At 33.6% G+C, this 20,450-nt stretch overlaps 1 protein-coding gene across 2 annotated transcripts in view; it reads left to right on the forward strand.

The window, feature by feature from the left end:
- The window catches only part of VPS35 (VPS35 retromer complex component), a 36,393-nt gene extending 16,634 nt beyond the window's left edge, over positions 1 to 19,759 (forward strand). For both annotated transcript variants that reach the window (XM_074211430.1, XM_074211431.1), the window contains exons 5-17: positions 399 to 581; positions 1,638 to 1,851; positions 2,704 to 2,787; positions 3,574 to 3,683; positions 5,297 to 5,393; positions 5,492 to 5,640; positions 8,330 to 8,537; positions 8,856 to 9,011; positions 12,395 to 12,517; positions 14,977 to 15,156; positions 15,954 to 16,193; positions 16,899 to 17,042; positions 18,763 to 19,759. In XM_074211430.1, the coding sequence (XP_074067531.1) occupies positions 399 to 581; positions 1,638 to 1,851; positions 2,704 to 2,787; positions 3,574 to 3,683; positions 5,297 to 5,393; positions 5,492 to 5,640; positions 8,330 to 8,537; positions 8,856 to 9,011; positions 12,395 to 12,517; positions 14,977 to 15,156; positions 15,954 to 16,193; positions 16,899 to 17,042; positions 18,763 to 18,942 (2,068 nt within the window). In that variant the 3' untranslated portion in view covers positions 18,943 to 19,759. The remainder of the gene's footprint in view (positions 1 to 398; positions 582 to 1,637; positions 1,852 to 2,703; positions 2,788 to 3,573; positions 3,684 to 5,296; positions 5,394 to 5,491; positions 5,641 to 8,329; positions 8,538 to 8,855; positions 9,012 to 12,394; positions 12,518 to 14,976; positions 15,157 to 15,953; positions 16,194 to 16,898; positions 17,043 to 18,762) is intronic.
- The last annotated feature ends 691 nt before the right edge of the window (positions 19,760 to 20,450 follow it).

The following is a 20,450-nucleotide window of genomic DNA, read 5'->3' on the forward strand; positions in this document are numbered from 1 at the left end:
TAGAGCACCAGCCCTGGAATCAGGAGTACCTTAGTTCAAATCTGGCCTCAGACGCCTAATAATTACCTAACCGTGTGGCCTTGGGCAAGCCACTTAACCCCATTGAACCCCATTGTCTTGCAAAAACCTAAAAAAAAAAAACCAAGCAAAACCCCAATAAAACCTTACAGATTGTATTTTTTAAATTCAGATTACTATCTCATTGTAGTGAAGGACATGTTTGTAGCTACCATAAAATTAGACCTTTGAGACCAGAGGTTTTATTAAATGACTTAATTGCATTTCTTCTTTCTAGATCTGTCTTTTAGAATTTTTTCTGGTTCTTATGTTTACTTATCTCAGTGGAAATATTTTTATTTATTGTCATTTTTAATCAAATTTGTTCTCATTTCTTCTAGCTATCTGCTTATTACAGTGGGAGTTGTTTACGTAAAGTCATTTCCTCAATCCAGAAAAGATATTTTGAAAGATTTGGTAGAGATGTGTCGTGGTGTACAGCATCCCTTAAGAGGTCTATTTCTTCGAAATTACCTTCTTCAGTGTACCAGAAACATTTTGCCAGATGAAGGAGAGCCCACAGAGTAAGAGATAATAATAATTGTGTTTGAATCATGGACATAGCTATTTTAATGTTTACTTTTCATATGAGCATTCCTGTAATATTCTTTAACTTTATTTTGTATGATTGCTAAATAAATGGTATAATTACTTCAAAAATGGTATGATTACCTCAGAAACAAAAGTGCTTTAATGATTATTGTCATACATAGATGAAAGTCATCATTATCAGGAGTGCTATTTTTTTTTTTTTTTTTTTTAGAGTTTTCAAGGCAATGGGGTTAAATGGCTTGCCCAAGGCCACGCGGCTAGGTAATTAAATATCTGAGGCCAGATTTGAACTCAGGTTCTCCTGACTCCAAGGCTGGTGCTCTATCCACTGCCACCTAGCCGCCCCTAGGGTGGAATTACTTTAACCCAGTTGGATGGGCCACTGTCCTTGAAACCATGGCCAAGTTTCTCTGTGGGGATTATAATATATGAATGAAGTAGACAGTTAAGAATGAACTACATCAGTGAATTAGTTTTCCTCTCATGTCCATTCTGTTGTGATTAGTGACTTTTTTTGTGGAAATTCAATTGATTTTCTTTTTTAGAGTAAAAAGTTAGGACTGACCATGTATCTGACATTTAGTTCTATAGCATTTTAGTCATTTCATCAGCAAGTAGCCGTACAAAGGACTGTTTTTAAGCACCATGGTGGGGTTACCAAGTGTAGGAAACTGTCTCTTTCTTCAAAGAGCTTTAGTGTCTTGCTCTGAGGGAACAGATTTACATAAAAATTTACCTAGTCTGTGATGGGTATTGGTTTACTAGATTAAAGTGGTATCCATCAGCAAAAACCACTTTGGGATAGGGAAAAAGGGGGACAAGGAAATCATCTCTTGAATGCCTAGATTACCTCTGCATTTTCTTCCCTTGAAATAAAAGAGAGGCAAATGATTTTAAAACCAGGATTTATAATTGCTGGCCATAGTTTGCATCTAAATAGAGGAAGAAAAGGTGAGCAAGAAGAGAGGTGGGGTCTATTTTTAGATACTATTCAAATATAAATATTCCAAATGTTTGTTTTATTTCAGTGAAGAAACAACTGGAGACATCAGTGATTCTATGGATTTTGTACTACTAAACTTTGCAGAAATGAACAAACTTTGGGTGCGAATGCAGCATCAAGGACATAGCCGGGATAGAGAAAAACGAGAACGGGAAAGACAGGAACTTAGAATTCTAGTGGGAACAAATTTGGTCCGCCTCAGTCAGTTGGAAGGTGTAAATGTGGAGCGGTACAAACAGGTTATTTGTTATTGTTTACTAATTTTCTAGTTATTTCATATGAAACTGCAAAATTTCATCTTTCTGAACAAGTATTTTCAACTTAATATAAAATTGATTTTTAATGGTTTCTAATGGCTACATAAAATAGCATTTTCATGCAGATTCTTAGTCGTTTTAGTTTGTATAAATATTAGCTGGTCACAGGGTGAAAGGAGAGAGAGAAAATGGAATAAATTGGAGTGAGGGTAAATAGAATGAAAAGCTAGCAATAGCAATTTTCTATGTGAGAAATTTGCTAGCAGTGGGAGAAAAAATTTTGAATCGATTTCTTTGATAAACTGATGATAAAGAATGCTTTCCATCCCAAAGACAGAGCAGATGGTGTCTGAATACAAACTGCAGCATATTTTTTTTTCTCACTTTATTTTTCTTGAGCTTTGTGTATGTGCGTGGGGAGTTTTGTTTACTTTATAACATGACTATTGTAATAATGTTTTTCATGGCTACACATTTTTAACCTACACCAAGTAACTTTCTTTCTCTGTGGTGGGGGGGAGTGGACTGGGAGGAAAGGAGATAATTTGGAACTCAAGGTTTTGGAAGTAAATGTTGAAATTTAATTTTGCATGTAGGTGGGGGGAATTTAAAAAATAAATATATAGTAGTCACATTTATAGTATGTTGAGGTTTTCAGGGCATATTCTAAGTTTTAAAATCCAGTCAAGATATGAAGTGTTGATTAAAATAAATTTCTGTTTACTTAGCCAGTTTTGCGGTTTATGTAATATTTGGGGGGATGATTTGGGACTTCAAAATCCTGAAGACTTTTAAAAAATAAGTAGTCATCTTTTCCCTTATTTTGTATATTAGATTGTTTTGACTGGTATCTTGGAACAAGTTGTGAATTGCAGGGATGCCTTGGCTCAGGAATATCTCATGGAGTGTATCATTCAGGTAATGTTAATTTTCTATCTTATTTTCTTAACTAAATTTTTAAAATTTCATTTGAGAAAGATTCCAATTTGTTTTCTTTCATTTTCATTACTTTAAAGGAGTCTTAGTAATATATGAAATATACTTCCTCGTCTTCTCCTCCCCAATAACTCCCAATTTAGATTAATATTGCAATTTTTTTTTTTTTAGGTTTTTGCTAGGCAATGGGGTTAAGTGGCTTGCCCAAGGCCACACAGCTAGGTAATTATTAAGTGTCTGAGGCCGGATTTGAACTCAGGTACTCCTGATTCCAGGGCCGGTGCTCTATCCACTGAGCCACCTAGCCACCCCCAATATTGCAATTTTTAATAGCTGATATAGAAGGAACTAATGAGTATGACAAAATCTTTACATTTTGCTAGTTAAGATGTTGTTGAATTTATCTCTTTCTATCTAGATTTAGAGCTGGAAAAAGACCTTTTGGGTCATCTAGTTCAGTATTCATTTTATATTTGAGGAAACTGAGGTTCAGGGACATTGAAAGACTAGGCTTGCGTCTTGCAGAAAAGAAATTTGAATCCAGGTCTTCTGACTCTATATCTCTCTGTCATATATCTATATGTGTCTATATATCTCTCTGCTGCCTCTGGGCTTGTGTTAAGTGAATATTCCAGAGATAACTTTTAAATATGAACCTTTTGGAGGAATGTTTTTGCAAGATGAATTACTACTATTGGATTCTAGAAAATTATGTAAAGAATCCATTATAGTTTATGACCCTTAATAATAATTGGTGCTACTTTTTAGGTCTTCCCTGATGAATTTCATCTACAGACCTTGAACCCTTTTCTTCGAGCCTGTGCTGAGTTACACCAAAATGTAAATGTGAAAAACATAATCATTGCTTTAATTGATAGGTAAGACAAAAGAGTTGACCACATGTTTGCTAAATTTTGGGTAAGAACTCATTGCCTTTGTAACAAAGAACTGATAAATTTCCAAAACTTATTTATATATTTATTTATGTTGTCTCTTCCCTTTATTTTCAGATTCTTCCCATTTTACTTTGGTTAGACAACAAATTTAACAAGTACATGAGTGCCTACCATGTGCTTATTTTAGGCATGAACAAATTGTAGCTTTTTAGTGCAGGAAATGCAATGCTATTTGCTATTTGCTCTAACCTTGTGACTAGTCTCTAAAGATCAAATGGATTTATCAATTTGCTAACAGAAAGCACCCTTAGATCTTTAGATAATATTCACAGATTCACAGCAAACAGCATAGCCTTTGGATAGACAACTAGCCTTAGAATCAGTAAGCATTGACCCTGGCCAAGTCACTTATTCTCCCCATCTTCTAGGTTCCTCTCAGATCAGAAGTTGCAAAGAAGGTGCCATTTTTCATTGTGAGAGGTTGTTTCATTTTTCATGTTTTCCTACATGAATGAAATAAATCATGGGTGCACTCTCTATCCTTGACTGTCACACTAATTTTGTTGTTTCTCATAGAAGAATATATGATCACAATTTAGACTCTGACATCTGTTCACTATATTGCTAGTCAAGTGGTTTTTTTTTTTTTGTAAGGCGGTGGGGTTAAGTGACTTAGCCAAGGTCACAGATGTTTTAAAGCAATTGGAGGCAGATACTTGACTTTCTGGGATAATTCCATATGGATAGTAAATATTAGATGTGTTGTTTTTAAGTCAGATTGCTGGATTAAATGACATCTGGTAGTCCCTTTGATGGTGTGTTATTGTTCAGTTTACCTAGGATAGTTACTGCTTTGGGTGATTTACTGTAGTTTTGTTACCTTTTTATGATGTAACTATTTAGAACATGTCTGTTATTGTCACCCATGCAATTACATATTTTAAAAATGAGTATATTTGTTATAAATTAGAAATATTAGAAATACATTACTTTTATAGCATAATTTCATCTGTGACTTCAATGTTTTGTTTTCATGAAAGGGGTGTCATAATGAATAGCTTGTGGGTTTGTAGTCAGGAAGACCTGGCTTCACATTCCACCTCTGATTTTTTTTATTAGCAACTTGATATCAGGCAAATCACTTAAGCTCAGGTAAATCCTTAGAATTTACCTACTAAATCTTCATTAGTGCATGGAATTCCCACACTGGGAGTTCCCTTATACTAATGGAATCATAGATCCTATAGATGTTTGCATCTCTTGCTACCATGTTTAGATTTCTAAAGGTTGTAAAAACCAGCATGGGAGAACTTTAAGACTTTGCTCAGACTTTTTTTTAACTTAGTATGGTAGGAAGACCCTGTTAAAGAGGCAGGGTGAATAAATAAAATTTATCAGAATGTTATTCAGCCTATAAATCTAAGTTGTGAGTCTGTAAATATTAGCTTGAGATGTTATAACAAGCAGCGCAAAAAAGTTGCAAGAACATTGATCAAACATATTAGAAAAATTGTTATAATGCACACAATATTTCCTTTGAACTTTTAAATAAGTGCTATGAATACAGAAGAATTGCTATTCTTTTATTCTTTTAGATTAGCTTTATTTGCTCACCGTGAAGATGGACCTGGAATTCCAGCAGATATTAAACTTTTTGACATATTTTCACAGCAAGTGGCTACTGTAATACAGGTAAATGCAACATTTTCTCTGAGTTTTCAAAATTAATGTTGAGTAAATAAATAAATAAAAATTTATGTTATATAGTCATATTTTTCCAAAATTTACAGTCCAGGCAAGACATGCCTTCAGAAGATGTGGTGTCTTTACAAGTGTCTCTCATTAACCTTGCCATGAAGTGCTATCCAGATCGTGTGGATTATGTTGATAAAGTATTAGAAACAACAGTGGAAATATTTAATAAGCTCAATCTAGAACAGTAAGTAGAAATATACATTTTTACTAGACACTTTTCAAAATACTGTCTTTTTCCTAAAATAGCTTCCTCTGATCTATTGCTTTAAAAGATTCTGAGATTGGCATACTTAGTGATGGATAAAGGGGAACAAAAAACTTGACAAAAAATCAGTAAATCTTTCACAAATTTAATATATATGTTTATGTATATATATATATATATGCATATATAGTTGTATAAATCTGTTCTATTTTTTTAGTATATGTTAATTTTTGCTATTTTTTTCTAGCTTTTTAAAAAAATTATTTTTTATTTAAGGCAGTAGGGTTAAGTGACTTACCCAAGGTCACACAGCTGGGCAATTATTAAGTATCTGAGGTCAGATTTGAGCTCAGATCTTCCTGACTCCAGGACCAGTGCTCTATCCACTGCACTACCTAACTGCCCCCTAATTTTTTTTCTAGCTTGAACTTTAGTATTGAAAATTCTTTATTTTGTAAAGGCAATTCTCTTATGAATGTCCAACATACAGAATTGACTGCCACCAAGCTATTCTAGACTTAAAATAACATATTGTGGTGAATTTTCTATTTTCTTCTCTCTCTTTCCTTGTCCTTCGATTGCATGTTTTCTTTTCTCCCTTGAACGAGTCTGTAAGAATTCAGTTAATTTTATGTAAAGCAGTCTTTCACACATAATTAGGCTAATACCTAAGTTACATCCTCTGAATCTTCTGTGAAAGGACATGGACAATAATTTCAAAGAATAAAGTGTAGATATATTGCAATCTGTCTGTAAAAGAACTTGCCACATCTGTGACATCACAGTTTGTCTGAAGTGATAAAGAAGCTAAAATAGAAAAATAATAAAAAATGCTGAAAGGTCATTATAGCATAGATATTGGAAGTTTCCTATGGGTCGTTTCATATTCTGTAGGTACTGGTTTAATACTTGAGACTTCCATCTGTTTTCCTTATTTTTGTTCCATGACAAGCATAGTGATCCTAATCATGTATTTCCTTGATATCTTTCACCTTATTTGTTTTGTACAAATTCTTGTTAAACCATATGCTACAGCCTTTTTGCTCATAATTTCTTCCATCATAAATCTCTCCATTTACTCAGTTTTGATTTGGGAGAGGATTGGTTTCTTCTTTGGTTGTTCTGTGTCAGCACCACAATAAGAATATGGGTGTCAAAAAGTTGAATTTTTATGTAAGGCAACACCTTGAGACCACTTAAAGTTTGCCATTTCTCAATGAAATTCAGACTTTTTTTTTTCTAATTTTAATTCCAGGTTCAAATCCTTGTCCAACTAATAAGTTAATTCAGTGTACTACCCATCCAACTACATATAATCGTCTGGACATATAGACATTTTTTGTCCATTTGTTTTCTGTATGGATGATTAGGCTGATCTCTTTTGAGTAATCAGATCTCATTGAGGAAGTTTTGTAGTATTCTGGGATTTGATGCAATCAGTACAATATAATTTGCAAATTAGGATCTTTGGAGGACCTTGAAATCATCTTTCCTTTGGGACCCTGTATTAGATATTTTCCACAAGATCTTTGAATAGTTATTTTTGTATTTGTATCTTTTAAAGACTATTGTATAGTTTAACGTATCTTCGGGAGACATCTTGCTGAAGGACTTCTAAAACTTCAGTAATGGGTTGGCCTGACTTGGATAGGTATCTTGTTTTAGTTTTATATTGCAATGAAATGAGACTTTTGTAAGTCATTCAATAATTAACAGAAGGGGGTTTACTTAGCCATAGAATTGAAAAGATAATTCAACAGAGATCTTGCTGCAATGGAGAACTACTACTCTTTCCCCTTATCCTCTATAAGGAAATGGCATTTGGTCAATAAGGTATGATGACTTGAGGGGCTTATTCAACTTTTCTCTAATCAAGTCTAAAAAGCCCTGATTCCATGTGAGTGGACTTGTTGAGCTCTTAGATGACCAAGAAGCTATATTAGTACAGGCAGAGACCACCAGGAAACTTTTTCAATAGAGTTGTGACTTGAGCTTTAACTTAAACCCCTCCTGGACCAGTTAAGTCTGGGAGACAGTTTCTTTGCCTTTTAGGGAATTAGCCTAACCTAGATGATTGGGCAGCTAGATGTTGTCAGGAGTACTGGGCCTGCAGTCCAGGAAGAGCTATCTTCCTAACTTCGAATCTGGCCTCAGACACTAGTTTTGTGACTGTAGGCAAGTTAATTAACCATATTTGCCTCAGTTTCCTCATCTTTAAATGAGCTGGAGAAAGAAATAGCAAACCATTAGTACTCTGCCAAGAAAGCCCTGACTCACAAAGAGTCAGACCCAACTGGAAAATAACTGAACAACAAAAGATGATTGGTGGGGAAATAGTAATCCTATCATAGTCTCTATAAATTTTTTTAAATAACCAGTAAACAGGGCAATTTTGTATTCTCTATGATTTTCTTGTTCTCAGCAAACAGGTCAATTTTAATTGACTTTTGGAACATGAGATTACATCCATTGCTTTGTACTTGCTGTAATGGTCATCTCTGCTGCTTATGTTTAGATGAATGTCTTGATTTCTTTTGGAGAAAAGTGTTGAACCATTGATATTTCTAGATTAAAATTTTCAGACTGCATGGGGGGAAGTGGGAAGAGGAGATCTCTTTGGTATGTAGGAAAAATAATTTATTAACAAATTAACTAATTTCTATTGTAGTATTGCTACCAGCAGTGCAGTTTCAAAGGAACTTACAAGACTGTTGAAGATACCTGTTGACACCTATAACAACATTTTAACAGTTTTGAAGTTAAAACATTTTCATCCCCTCTTTGAGTATTTTGACTATGAGTCCAGAAAGAGTATGAGTTGTTATGTGCTTAGTAATGTCCTGGATTATAATACCGAAATCGTCTCACAGGACCAGGTAAGAAATAGTTCCAAGGTTTATGAGAGAGAGAGAGAGAGAGAGAGAGAGAGAGAGAGAGAGAGAGAGAGAGAGAGTGAGTGTGTATCTATACCTGTTATCTTTCAAAAGTACTTTTAAATTGACTCATAAATGAAACTTTTAAGATGGAATTAACTAAGGACAGCATTTTAAAAAATGTAGTCAATTACTTCTGCTCTCATGTGTGATTATTTTAGGCCTTGAATCAAGAGACTTTGACTATAGCCTTGTCTTTATTATCATTTCTTATGGCAGACTAATAAAACCAATATATTTATCCTTTCCCATATTTGATAGGTGGATGCAATCATGAATCTAGTATCAACTTTGATTCAAGATCAACCAGATCAACCTGTGGAAGACCCAGACCCTGAAGACTTTGCTGATGAGCAGAGCCTTGTGGGAAGATTCATTCATCTCCTACGATCAGATGATCCTGATCAGCAATTCTTGGTATGATTTAATACATCCATTACCTTTGTTTATATAATGAAATAAAGTGTGGCACATCATTAAACTATTTTAATGTAGTTCATAGCCTTAGTTGGACAGGTTTTTTTTTTTGTTTTTTTTGCAAGGCTGTGGAGTTGAGTGACTTGCCCAAGGTCACACAGCTAGGCAATTATTAAGTATCTGAGGCCATATTTGAACTCAGGTACTCCTGACTCCAGGGCTGGTGCTAAATCCACTGCTCTGTCTAGCCACCCCAGTTGGAGAGTTTTGAGAGAACTACCAATAGCTGGCCAGCATTTATATAGAACTTTAAAATTTGCAAAATACAGTACATATGTTAATTCATTTGATCCTCACAATCCCTTTAGGTGGTAGGTGCTGTAACTCTCCAGTCATTACATCTATGAATCAGCTTCTATATCTCAGTTGAGTAGGAAATGTTTCTTCCTACTTCCATACCCAGTAGTACTACCTACTCACTTTATGAAAATATTATGTGCATAATAAAATACTAATATATTTCAGAATAATTCATTATCTGCTTTCATTTGATTATGCCTTGTTTATTTTCATATTGAACTAATAGTTTGCAGTTTTGGAAAAATATTCAAGTATACATACTTGACTTTCCTAGCCAAATTTGTGTGTATTTTTCTAAGACATATCTTGGTGATATGTTATGTTTGTGACAATAAAAATAAGAGAGAAAGGGCTTAAAACTCCACTCATATCACCCTCACCTCTGTCCTACTCACAGAATAAGATGCATTGGAATAGGTTACTTTATTGATTCATTTTAAATGACAGAAACTCTGGAGTTAAAAATTGCATTGGGTGACTGCTTAATTGTTATAGCTTTGGTTAAGAAGTATGTTTAACCTCACTATAGATTCATTATTGCTTAACTATTTGAGGTTAGATATTAAAACACATCTTTACTTGAGAATGAACCCTGATTTTAAATTTACACTTTATATCAGATATGAAGGTGTTGGGGTTCCTGTGTAATTTGATTTAATTTTGGATATGAATTCAGTTTCTAACTTTATAACTTTTTGACCTTGGGTAAGTCACCTTCCTGAACATAGTTTTTTCCAGCTAAAAACAAGGAGTAAAACTAGGTTGGGTTGTCTTAAACCCCTTTGACAGTCTGGTGAAACCCTATAGAGTCTCTCTCAGAATAGTGTTTTTAACTGTCAAATAAAATGCCTAATATTAAAATGAAACATTGAAATAAAGGTGTAGACTCCCCCCCCCCCATCTAATTCATGGATCCCTTGAAATCTACTGTTGGATCCCTTGAGGGTCCATAGATCTAAAAATCCTTGGACTTAATATGATCTTCTTATAGGTCTCTTCCATCTCAATGATCTATAAAGACCTTATAAGTAAATAAAAAAACTGAATTCTCATTTCATGCTGATGTTTGAGTTGAGGGGAACAGAAAAAGGTTAGTACTAGATTTAGGGTTCCTTACATGAATGTGAACTGTCATTGGTGATTGACCAGTTAATTGGATAATTTAACACTGACCTCAAATGAAAAGGTTTTCTTGTTGAGTTGTTTCAGCTGTGACTCTTCCTGAACTCATTTTGGGTTTTCTTGGCAATGATACTGGAATGGTGTGCCAATTTCCTCTCCAGCTCATTTTACAGATGGGGAAACTGAGGCAAACAGGGTTACTATAACTAATCTGTGATCAGATGAATCTGATCAGCAATTCTTGGTATGATTTAATACATTCATTACCTCTGTTTATATAATGAAATAAAGTGTGGTACATCATTAAACTGTTCTAATGTAGTTTTAGTCTTAGTTGGGGATTTTTGAGAGAGCTACCAATAGCTAGTCCACATTTATATATAGAACTTTAAGATTTGCAAAATACTGTACATTAACTTCTCTTTGGGTGGTAAGTGCTGAATCATATAACTAGTAAGTGTCTGAGACCATATTTGAACTCCTGAAAATTTAATCTTCCTGACTCCAGGCCCAGCCCTCTTTCCTCTGTGCCATCTAGTTAACTACTGAAAAGCATATGTGTGTTTATATTGTATAAGAATTTACAATATATATTCTCCTGTTCTAAATCATATATAGAAATTGAGAATCAACTTTGCAGAGTAGATAGACTGCTTTGATAAAGGCAGGAAATTGAAACCTGCCTCTGATACCAGTGTGACATGAATTTTGGCCCTCCCAAAATGACACTTTTGTCATCTGTAAAATGGAGATAGTGTCTGGAAAACCATTTTTGTTAGGCTCTTGTGCAACTTAAATGAGATTATATGTGTAAAGAGTTTCGCAAATATTAAAGATCTGTGTAAAACCAGCTGCTATTATTTTGCAGCTAGCATTTATTTGTAGAGACTACATGGTATGGTAAGGAGAAAAGATGATTGACTTTGGAGTCGGATTATCTCTGCCACTTAATTATTATATAATTTACTTAAGTTTTTGTTTTTCATTTGTAAAGTAAGAATAAATCTTCAATTCTGCCTTCCTTTGAATGTTCTGAAGAACAGAAAAGCATTTTAGGGGCATTCAACTCTATTTGCATTGTTCTTAATTTGATTAAGAGGATAAGCTTCAGCTAATTTTCATTTGGAAACAAATATTGCTGTCATTCTTCCTCCCCTTCCCCACCTCCTCAGCTTTCTGCTTAAAGAATATTATAGGTTAATATTATAGGTTCTTTAAGTTTTCATTTCTGTGTTTTTAAGTGTAGGCAATTTTACCTTTGTAGTACTAATATATCTTTTTTCCAAAGAATGGTACTTTTGCTTGGTTTTAAATAGGGCGTGATTTTTTTTTTTCTGAATTTAGAGGAGACATAAAGATAGCCTAAGTTAGATATGCCTTCTAAATATGAATTACAGCAACTGCATGTGAATTAACACACTTGTGTATTTGTACTTCACCTTTTAAAATGACAATATTTGATGATAACCAGTGTTGAAATACATTAGTATAACTGCAAAGACTAGTGAGTTCTCAATTTGAAGAGAGACTGATGATTACTAACTTTTACCCTTTGTAGGGACTATTAATAATGGATGAGAATCTACCTTTTGAAATTTGACTGCTAGTAGTCCTTTCAGTTATGTGATAAAATGTACTTTTAAGGAAAATTTTCCTAGAGGCCCAGAAATTTGAGATAGTACATCATTTTTTATTGTCATATATGACCTTATAGTTCTTATACTCATTTTTCAGTGGTATTTTTAATGTAAGCTCAAGTGAAAAAATTCTAATTATTCTAATTATGTTTAATAAAATTAGATATCTCATAATTCTAGAAAACATTAGGTTTCTCTCAACAGCATTTAGTGATGTACTAAGATTCTGTGTTATATCATTTCTTTTTTTTTTTTTGATTGTAGATTTTAAACACTGCACGGAAACATTTTGGAGCCGGTGGGAACCAACGCATTCGCTTTACGCTCCCTCCTTTGGTATTTGCAGCGTATCAACTAGCTTTTAGATACAAAGAAAATTCCAAAGTGGTAGGTTTACTTTTTTTAATTAAATAGTTCATTTTCTAATTAATACAATGGTAGGTAGGTTTTCTTTTAAATCTTTCCCCACATCTGTTATTTAAAATTATGGCAGTCTCTTGATTATTATCAGCAAGATGAAGTAGCATAATTTCTGGTTATCCTATGAGAGCATTTTATTTTGGTCAAGCATCACTTAAAAGAAATTGATATGTCCATTTTGTTGCAAAATGGTGATCTTTTAATTAGAATTCAGTTTCCTTGAATTTCCTAAAGTAATGCAGAAATTTTATGCAGAAGGTATTTGTTGCAGGTACTATGAAATATCAAATTATATTGCAACATGTGAGACTTTAGCACAGTGTAATAACTTTTCTTTTAAATGCAAATAATTGAATACTCATTATAATATGGTCTAAAGCTATATAGCTAAGGGAAGATGATTTTGTCTTTGACAGGGCCTCAAGATTGAGAAGGTACAAAAATTTTTAATGATGTTTTAAAAAATTGCATTATTTTAAGATCTTTTGTGGATTTTGAACCTACATTAATACATTTAGTAGTATGGAGTCATTGAACTTAATATCTAGTTTATCAATATTATTAATTAGTTATCCTAGGAAGTTGCTTTCATACTGCCTCTCCTTTTATATTTAGCTGAATGTCTTCATTTCTTTGGAAGAAGTGTTGAACCATTGATATTTCTAGATTTAATTTTTCAGACTGCATGGGGGGGAAGTGGATAGATGCTTTTCAAGTGAATTTTCTTTTTTTAAAAATGTATTTATTTATTTATTTTGAATTTTGCAATTTTCTCCCTAATTTTGTTTCCCTCTAGGCTGTTAGTCTTTACATTGTTTCTGTGGTATACACTGATCTAAGTTGAATGTGATGAGAGAGAAATCATATCCTTAAGGAAAAAAAAAAGTATAAGAAACAGCAAAATTACATAAGATAACTTTAAAAAAAAACTAAAAGTAATAGTCTTTGGTCTTTGTTCAAACTCCACAATTCTTTTTTTTTGGATACAGGTGGTATCCTCCATTGCAGATACACCATAATTATGCCTGATTGTTGTACTGATGGAACAAGTCCATTAAGATTTATCAAATGAATTTTCTAATCAGTCCCTTCCTTGTTGCCCTCTGGGAGACTGCCTGTCTAGCAATGATGATACAATGTCCTGGTGCTTTGTTGCCCTTTAATAGTGCGCTCTTCTCCCACTCAGTTGAATTTATCTTCTTTCATTATTTTTATATCATGAATGATTTTCTTTTTGTCTCAGGAGCCAAAATTGCTAGATTTTTACTCTAGTGAGTTCTTTGAGTCCATTATATGAATGAAGCATAATAATGAATTAGAATCTCTAATGGTGTAGCATTGGAGAAAATGTACTTCATATCATTTTATATCCTAAAATTGGTTAATCAAGATTATATTTAAGAAACAAAAATATTTATTTTTGTAACAGAGGAAAAAAAGGGTTTGTTCAGTTTTAATATTATGGTCATCTTAGGTTAATAGTGACTTACTCTGTTTTTGATGAAGTGTTTGGTTGCCTAAGAAGGGGTGAACTAACTTTAGGATGGGAATAGAGCATGTCAAAACTCCTCCAAGACAGAGTAGAATTGGACTTTGAAGCAGCCCTTCACTTCTTTTTTTTTGTTTGTTTGTTTTTTATGTTTTTGCAAGGCAAATGGGGTTAAGTGGCTTGCCCAAGGCCACACAACTAGGTAATTATTAAGTGTCTGAGACCGGATTTGAACCCAGGTACTCCTAACTCTAAGGCCTGTGCTTTATCCACTACGCCACCTAGCCGCCCCCAGCCCTTCACATCTAACCTGGTTTAAAATAAAAAAACAAGCTCCCTATTAAGAATTGCATTTTTCTTCATATCTATTGTCTTACCATCATCATTTTCAAATATGTCCCTTCCTCCTTCCTTGCCTAACAAGCTGTCTTTTGTGAACAAATTTTTTTTAAAAGAGAAGAAAAACAGTTGAGCAAAGCCAGATAGCAAATCAACCGAGTCTGACAGTATTCAACATGCATATTCCCCACCATATTCTCAATTCTCCCAGGGCTAAGCTTTTGTTTTTTATAATTCCATAGTATTATTTTTCCATTTATATGTTTGTAATCATATTTTTTCTTTTTTCTGCTTATGTTACTCCATACCAATTCATATAAGCTTTCTTTGCATCTTTGGATTATTTATAACCACCAGTTATAAAAAGGCAGTAACATAGACATTATTTTCATGTGTCACAATTTAGTCATTCCTAGTAATAAATGTCAATTGATAATCAATTTTTAGTTTACTTAAGATTATAAAGTTGTGGGAGGGAGGGCTTGTTTATTTTTGTATACTGTTTTATACTCCATAATATCCTTTAAGTAAGCTGATGAAGTGAATTTATAATCTTTTTTTATGTTCAGAGTGGGTTTTGTTGGTTTTGTTTTCTTAGGATGATAAGTGGGAGAAGAAGTGCCAGAAAATTTTTTCATTTGCACATCAGACTATCAGTGCTTTAATCAAAGCAGAATTGGCAGAACTGCCTCTACGACTTTTCCTTCAAGGAGCTCTAGCTGCTGGGGAAATTGGTTTTGAAAACCATGAAACAGTGGCATATGAATTTATGTCCCAGGTAAGAAAGGGTTTTACACTAGGTTATTCAGCACTCCATGATTCAGTTTTGCTTATCAGTAGTTATAATATGAACATGTTTGAATTTTTTGCTTCTTAATAGAACCAGTCCTCTCCCACCTTAATGTGGCTAAGCTTAAGGAGAGTCTCTTTATACTAAAGTCACATTATTAGAATTAGGCTTAGCTCCATCAAACATGAGGGATCATGGTTCCATCCTTACTTTAGGCAGATACCTCATCTTGTTCCTTGACTATAAGGCCATGGTTTTCTTGTGTCCTAAATTACAGTGTCTATCCTTAACCCTGACTTATCTTTTTTGAAGATGTGTTCCAAAAGGAATAGAAAACAGTGTTCATATCCTGGTAATAGCTGATCACTTTTACCATTTTGGGTAGAGAGAAATCTGTTGTTTCAACCCAAGGAGCCCTGGCCTTTGTCATCTGTCCTTCCCCTATCCCCCAAGGACCACCAGGTCTTACCTGCAGTAGGACCCTCTTTATGTGGTATCTACCCTATTTAAAGATGAATTCCTCAAGAGCAGAGATTATCTTGCTTTTTTCTATTTGTGTCCCCATAGTACATAGCACATAATATGGTCTTAAATGATTTTGTTCTATTCTGTGCTATGTTTTAGCAAAAAAAAAAAAAAAAAAAGCAAAATAAAAAGATATGCAATTTCTCTTAACTGGTAAGAGATTCCAGATAACTTGTAAAAATGCATAGAGAAGCTACTGAAAATAAATGATGCTTATAAAAAAAAGATTAACAACACACAATGTATATTGTTTCCACAAGGCATTTTCTCTGTATGAAGATGAAATCAGTGATTCTAAAGCCCAGCTGGCTGCCATCACCTTGATCATTGGGACATTTGAGAGGATGAAGTGCTTCAGTGAAGAAAACCATGAACCCTTAAGAACTCAGTGCGCCTTGGCAGCTTCCAAACTGCTCAAGAAGCCTGACCAGGGTCGGGCTGTGAGTACATGTGCCCATCTCTTCTGGTCTGGCAGAAACACAGACAAGAATGGAGAAGAGGTGAGTCATGGGGTTTGGGAGAGTAGGGAGCGTGGAGAAGTGGGATCGGTTCTGACCACATTCTCCAGGGTCCTCTGAAGTAAATACCTAGATAAGTGAATTTCAGGTGAAAACCTCCTCTGAAAACTTGTAGAGTTGGCAAAGGACATTTGATGAATTTTGTACTAGAAATCCATGGTGTTAGAACAGATATATTGAATGAGCTTCCGGGCATTGCTTACATTCTTATTCTCTGGTGAAACCTCAGCATAAATAAACTTCCAATACAGCAAGTCTGTGATATGACTGATACTCTACTTTTACAGCATTTCTTCAAAAATAATTATAAAGTATAAAGCTAACTAATTTCTGCAGGCATCAACCCAGTGAGCCATCATCATGTAATAAACAATAAAAAAAAGAAAGGGTTTGGTGGGAGGAGAAAGGCTGTTTAGCAAAACTAATAGAAACCTCAAACCTGACAATGTTTCACACCTTCCAGGAAAAGAGGAAAGTGCATTTTATTTCCCTTTGGGGTTGAGCTACTATACTAGGTTTTAAAAAAAAGTTTACTGTGGAGTTCTCTAAAAGAGCTATTTAAACTTTTTGAACTTATTTGAAACATTGAAAGAATTTCTATCACTTAAAAAATGCTCCTTAAATGAAAAGTAAAAACTCACGACCAATCTCTTTTTCTTCCTTCTCTCTTACCCTCTTTCTTTTCAGCTTCATGGAGGGAAGAGAGTGATGGAATGCCTAAAGAAGGCTCTGAAGATAGCAAATCAGTGCATGGATCCCTCGCTACAAGTTCAACTTTTTATAGAAATTCTGAACAGATATATCTATTTTTATGAAAAGGAAAATGATGCGGTAAGTGAATAATAATGATGCAAATCTTATAAGAATAAGACACAGGTAAAAAATAAGTTTTTGCCTTGTTTTAGATTGTTAGGGCTGCCTTACCCTTCAAATTTTCAGTTCACATACAGAAGAAAGAAAAGAAATGTTTGAGTATATTTAGTGCTAGTTGTTTACTGTTAAACTCAAGGTTAAAAGAGTTGAGCATTTAGAACAGTTGATATTTAACCAGGGATAAGTTACTGTCATTTGAGAAGTTTTTCTATATTGCTATTACCAGATTGTCAACAAAGTAATCTTTGGTTCATATTCACAGACTGTCTTCAGAAAATTGAACTGACTGTAAATGAAAAAATACCTTCTAAAGATATATGTTTGTATATATAATGATTATCACGTATAAGAAACTTAAAACTTTTCTTTAAGCCTTGTAAAGATAGCATCAGAATGTGGAAAAATTATTCCTAGCCCCCTTTCCCCAATCCCTGGTTCTACCCATGTACTTTTAGGAATGGAATTTTGAAGAGGAATATGTGACTGATGGTAAGAATTGTTTACCCTTTGCACACCCAGTTTCTCCTCTCTTAGGTAGGACTGCCATAGAATCAGTACCCAAGTCTTTGGACAAATGTTTGAATTAGTACTTCTGAAATAGAATTTACCTGTCTGATTTATTTGCAGCCTTTTATTGATCCTTATTATTTTTGTGTCTGTTTGTCCCATTATATTATGTATTTTTATTCTGATAGTCCTTTTTAGAAGTTACTTATAGCTCTATATCTAATGTCTCATTCTCTCAGACTTTCCATACTGATAAATTGATGTATTGATTATATGTGACTTTTTCTAGCTAAGAAACAATGTATGTGTTTTAGTAGAAAACCTCTTTTCTTGGCACATTTAATTGATTTGATACTTAAAAACAGTTTTCAGTATGCAAGTACTTTTTTCTTTACATGTAAGAATTAGAGTTGCTAGTTATTGGTCTTTTACTTTGCATAGAGATATTATAACTGGTCTTGAAACTGAAACTCAAGGTCTGATATATTTTTTAACTGTGCATTCTTAGATCCCTTAATTTTTGTGTATTTGGGGAAATAAAAAAGTTTTAGGAATTAAAGCAGAATATGTTAGACCTTTGCCAGTAACTTGTTAAAAGTGATCTCGGACAGATCCTTTACTTTCAGATAGTGCATGGGAAAATTCTGGTCTGTTACTGCTCAGTTGTGTTACAATAAAATAGCTACCACAGATAACCCGAGACCCTTAAAATCACTTGTCAATGATAAACATTCTCTGTTAATCTTCATCATCATCATCATCATCACATCATCATTTGTAAATTATTGGAAATATTTCTTAGCACATTATCCTAATAAGATCAAACTTAGTTTCTTTTAGGTACTATTATTTATTATTACCATTTTTGACCTTTAGATCTGTGGCTAAGTAGAAGCTTGCATTAGCTAGACTTAATTTTGAATTGTAAATATGAACCTAAGATTAATGTGTAGCAAGTTTTCTTGGATGATTAGTAATTGATTCCAGATTGAGTAGTAACTGTTCTTCATGACATTTTCCTTTTAATTGTGGGTTTATATTTTCTTAATTTAAATTGGTTCCTAATTTTCACAGTATGTTATAAAGAGTAATATATACTCCTAAAAATAGTATTATTTAATCTTTTTTTTTTTGTTAAATTGGTTATAAAGTTATTTATATTTCATTGTAGGTGACAATTCAGGTTCTGAATCAACTTATCCAGAAGATAAGAGAAGACCTTCCAAATCTTGAATCCAGTGAAGAAACAGAACAGATTAACAAACATTTTCATAACACCCTGGAGCATTTGCGCTTGAGGAGGGAATCACCTGAGTCTGAGGGGCCAATTTATGAAGGTCTTGTCCTTTAAAGAGAAGAAACACAGACACACTGTCCTTCTTTCCATTTACATACAGTTTTTTTAATTATGCTAGATTATTATCCCTCCTTCTCCCCCTAGATTGTGCCTTTCAGAAATGCCAAGTTAGGTTATCTTTCTCTTATCTGTGATATATTTTATTCTGCACCTCCAGACACTCACCTTCAGGACCTTAAGAAATTAATTCACTTCACAGATATACAAGTTGGGTCATCAAAATGTCTGTCTGATTACCAAACGTAGCATGATTGAATCGTTTTTTTTTTTAAATCCTCTGATCTTCCAAGTTTCTTCTTTCAGCTACTAATCTTTTCTGTTTTTCTTCACTGTTTCTTGTTGCTTCGGTAATTTTATTAAGTCCTAGGGGAGTACTAACCAGTAAGTGGCTAGCACTGTCTGTCTTTGTATTCTATAGTTCATCTTGATTTTTACAAGAGATTCGTTTTAGGGGTGGGAGGGATATTGTATGTTGAATTCAGCTTGAGCTTTTCTTTAAATGCAAGACAAGGCTATGTGTAATATTTCCCCTAAAACTAGAGTATATTAATGCATGTTTGAGAGTTTAAAATTACCATGGTTAAAACCAGAAGTTTATATTTTGCATTTTTGGACATCCACTAGGGGCCTATATTCGTCACTGGGCATATTTATCAAGGAAATTTTGTTCTAAATCGCATAAAAATAGAGAAATTGTGATCTATATAGTTTATGTATAACCTTCATTATTGTAAATTTAGGGGAAAATGCTTTACACAAGTATCATGATTTTGCACCAGTGAAACAATAAAATTGCTATAACAATTTAAAGTGTCCTTTTTTTCCTTTTGTATTTTTTTATTTGAAGAAAAATTATTAGCATCTCTAAAACAGTTGAAGTTTACTGGTACCTATACAATCTATTTACCTCTTACATAGCCAATCTTGGCAAATCATTGAATCTAATCCAGCCATACGCTACTTTGCATATAGATATTATAACCGATCTTAAACTGAAACTCAGGGCTTGATATCTATATGTCTATATCTATATATCTATACATATATATATTTTTTGTTTTGTTTTTGTTTTTAGTTTTTTTTTGCAAGGCAATGGAGTTAAGTAGCTTGCCCAAGGCCACATAGCTAGTAATTATTAAGTGTCTGAGGCCAGATTAGAACTTGGCTCCTCCTGATGTCGGGGCTGGTGCTCTATCCACTGCACCACCTAGCCGCCCCTCTGAGATATATATATATATATATATATGTATATATATATACATATATATATATGTATATATATATACACACACATACATACATATATATATTCTTTTTTTGCTGTAAAATCAGATGTCTTACAAGATTAGCACTATTTAAAAACCTCATCAGTTGCCAGCATTTCAGGTTTCTTCAAGCACACCTAATTGAGAGTGTTTGAGAGATATATCTTATAACATGCACATTTTTATATTCATGGAAGTATATCGGGAAGAATAGGAAGATTGAGAGATAAGATGGTG

This window comes from Macrotis lagotis, chromosome 1 (assembly GCF_037893015.1).
Source record: "Macrotis lagotis isolate mMagLag1 chromosome 1, bilby.v1.9.chrom.fasta, whole genome shotgun sequence".
In the NCBI taxonomy this organism is placed as follows: domain Eukaryota; kingdom Metazoa; phylum Chordata; class Mammalia; order Peramelemorphia; family Peramelidae; genus Macrotis; species Macrotis lagotis.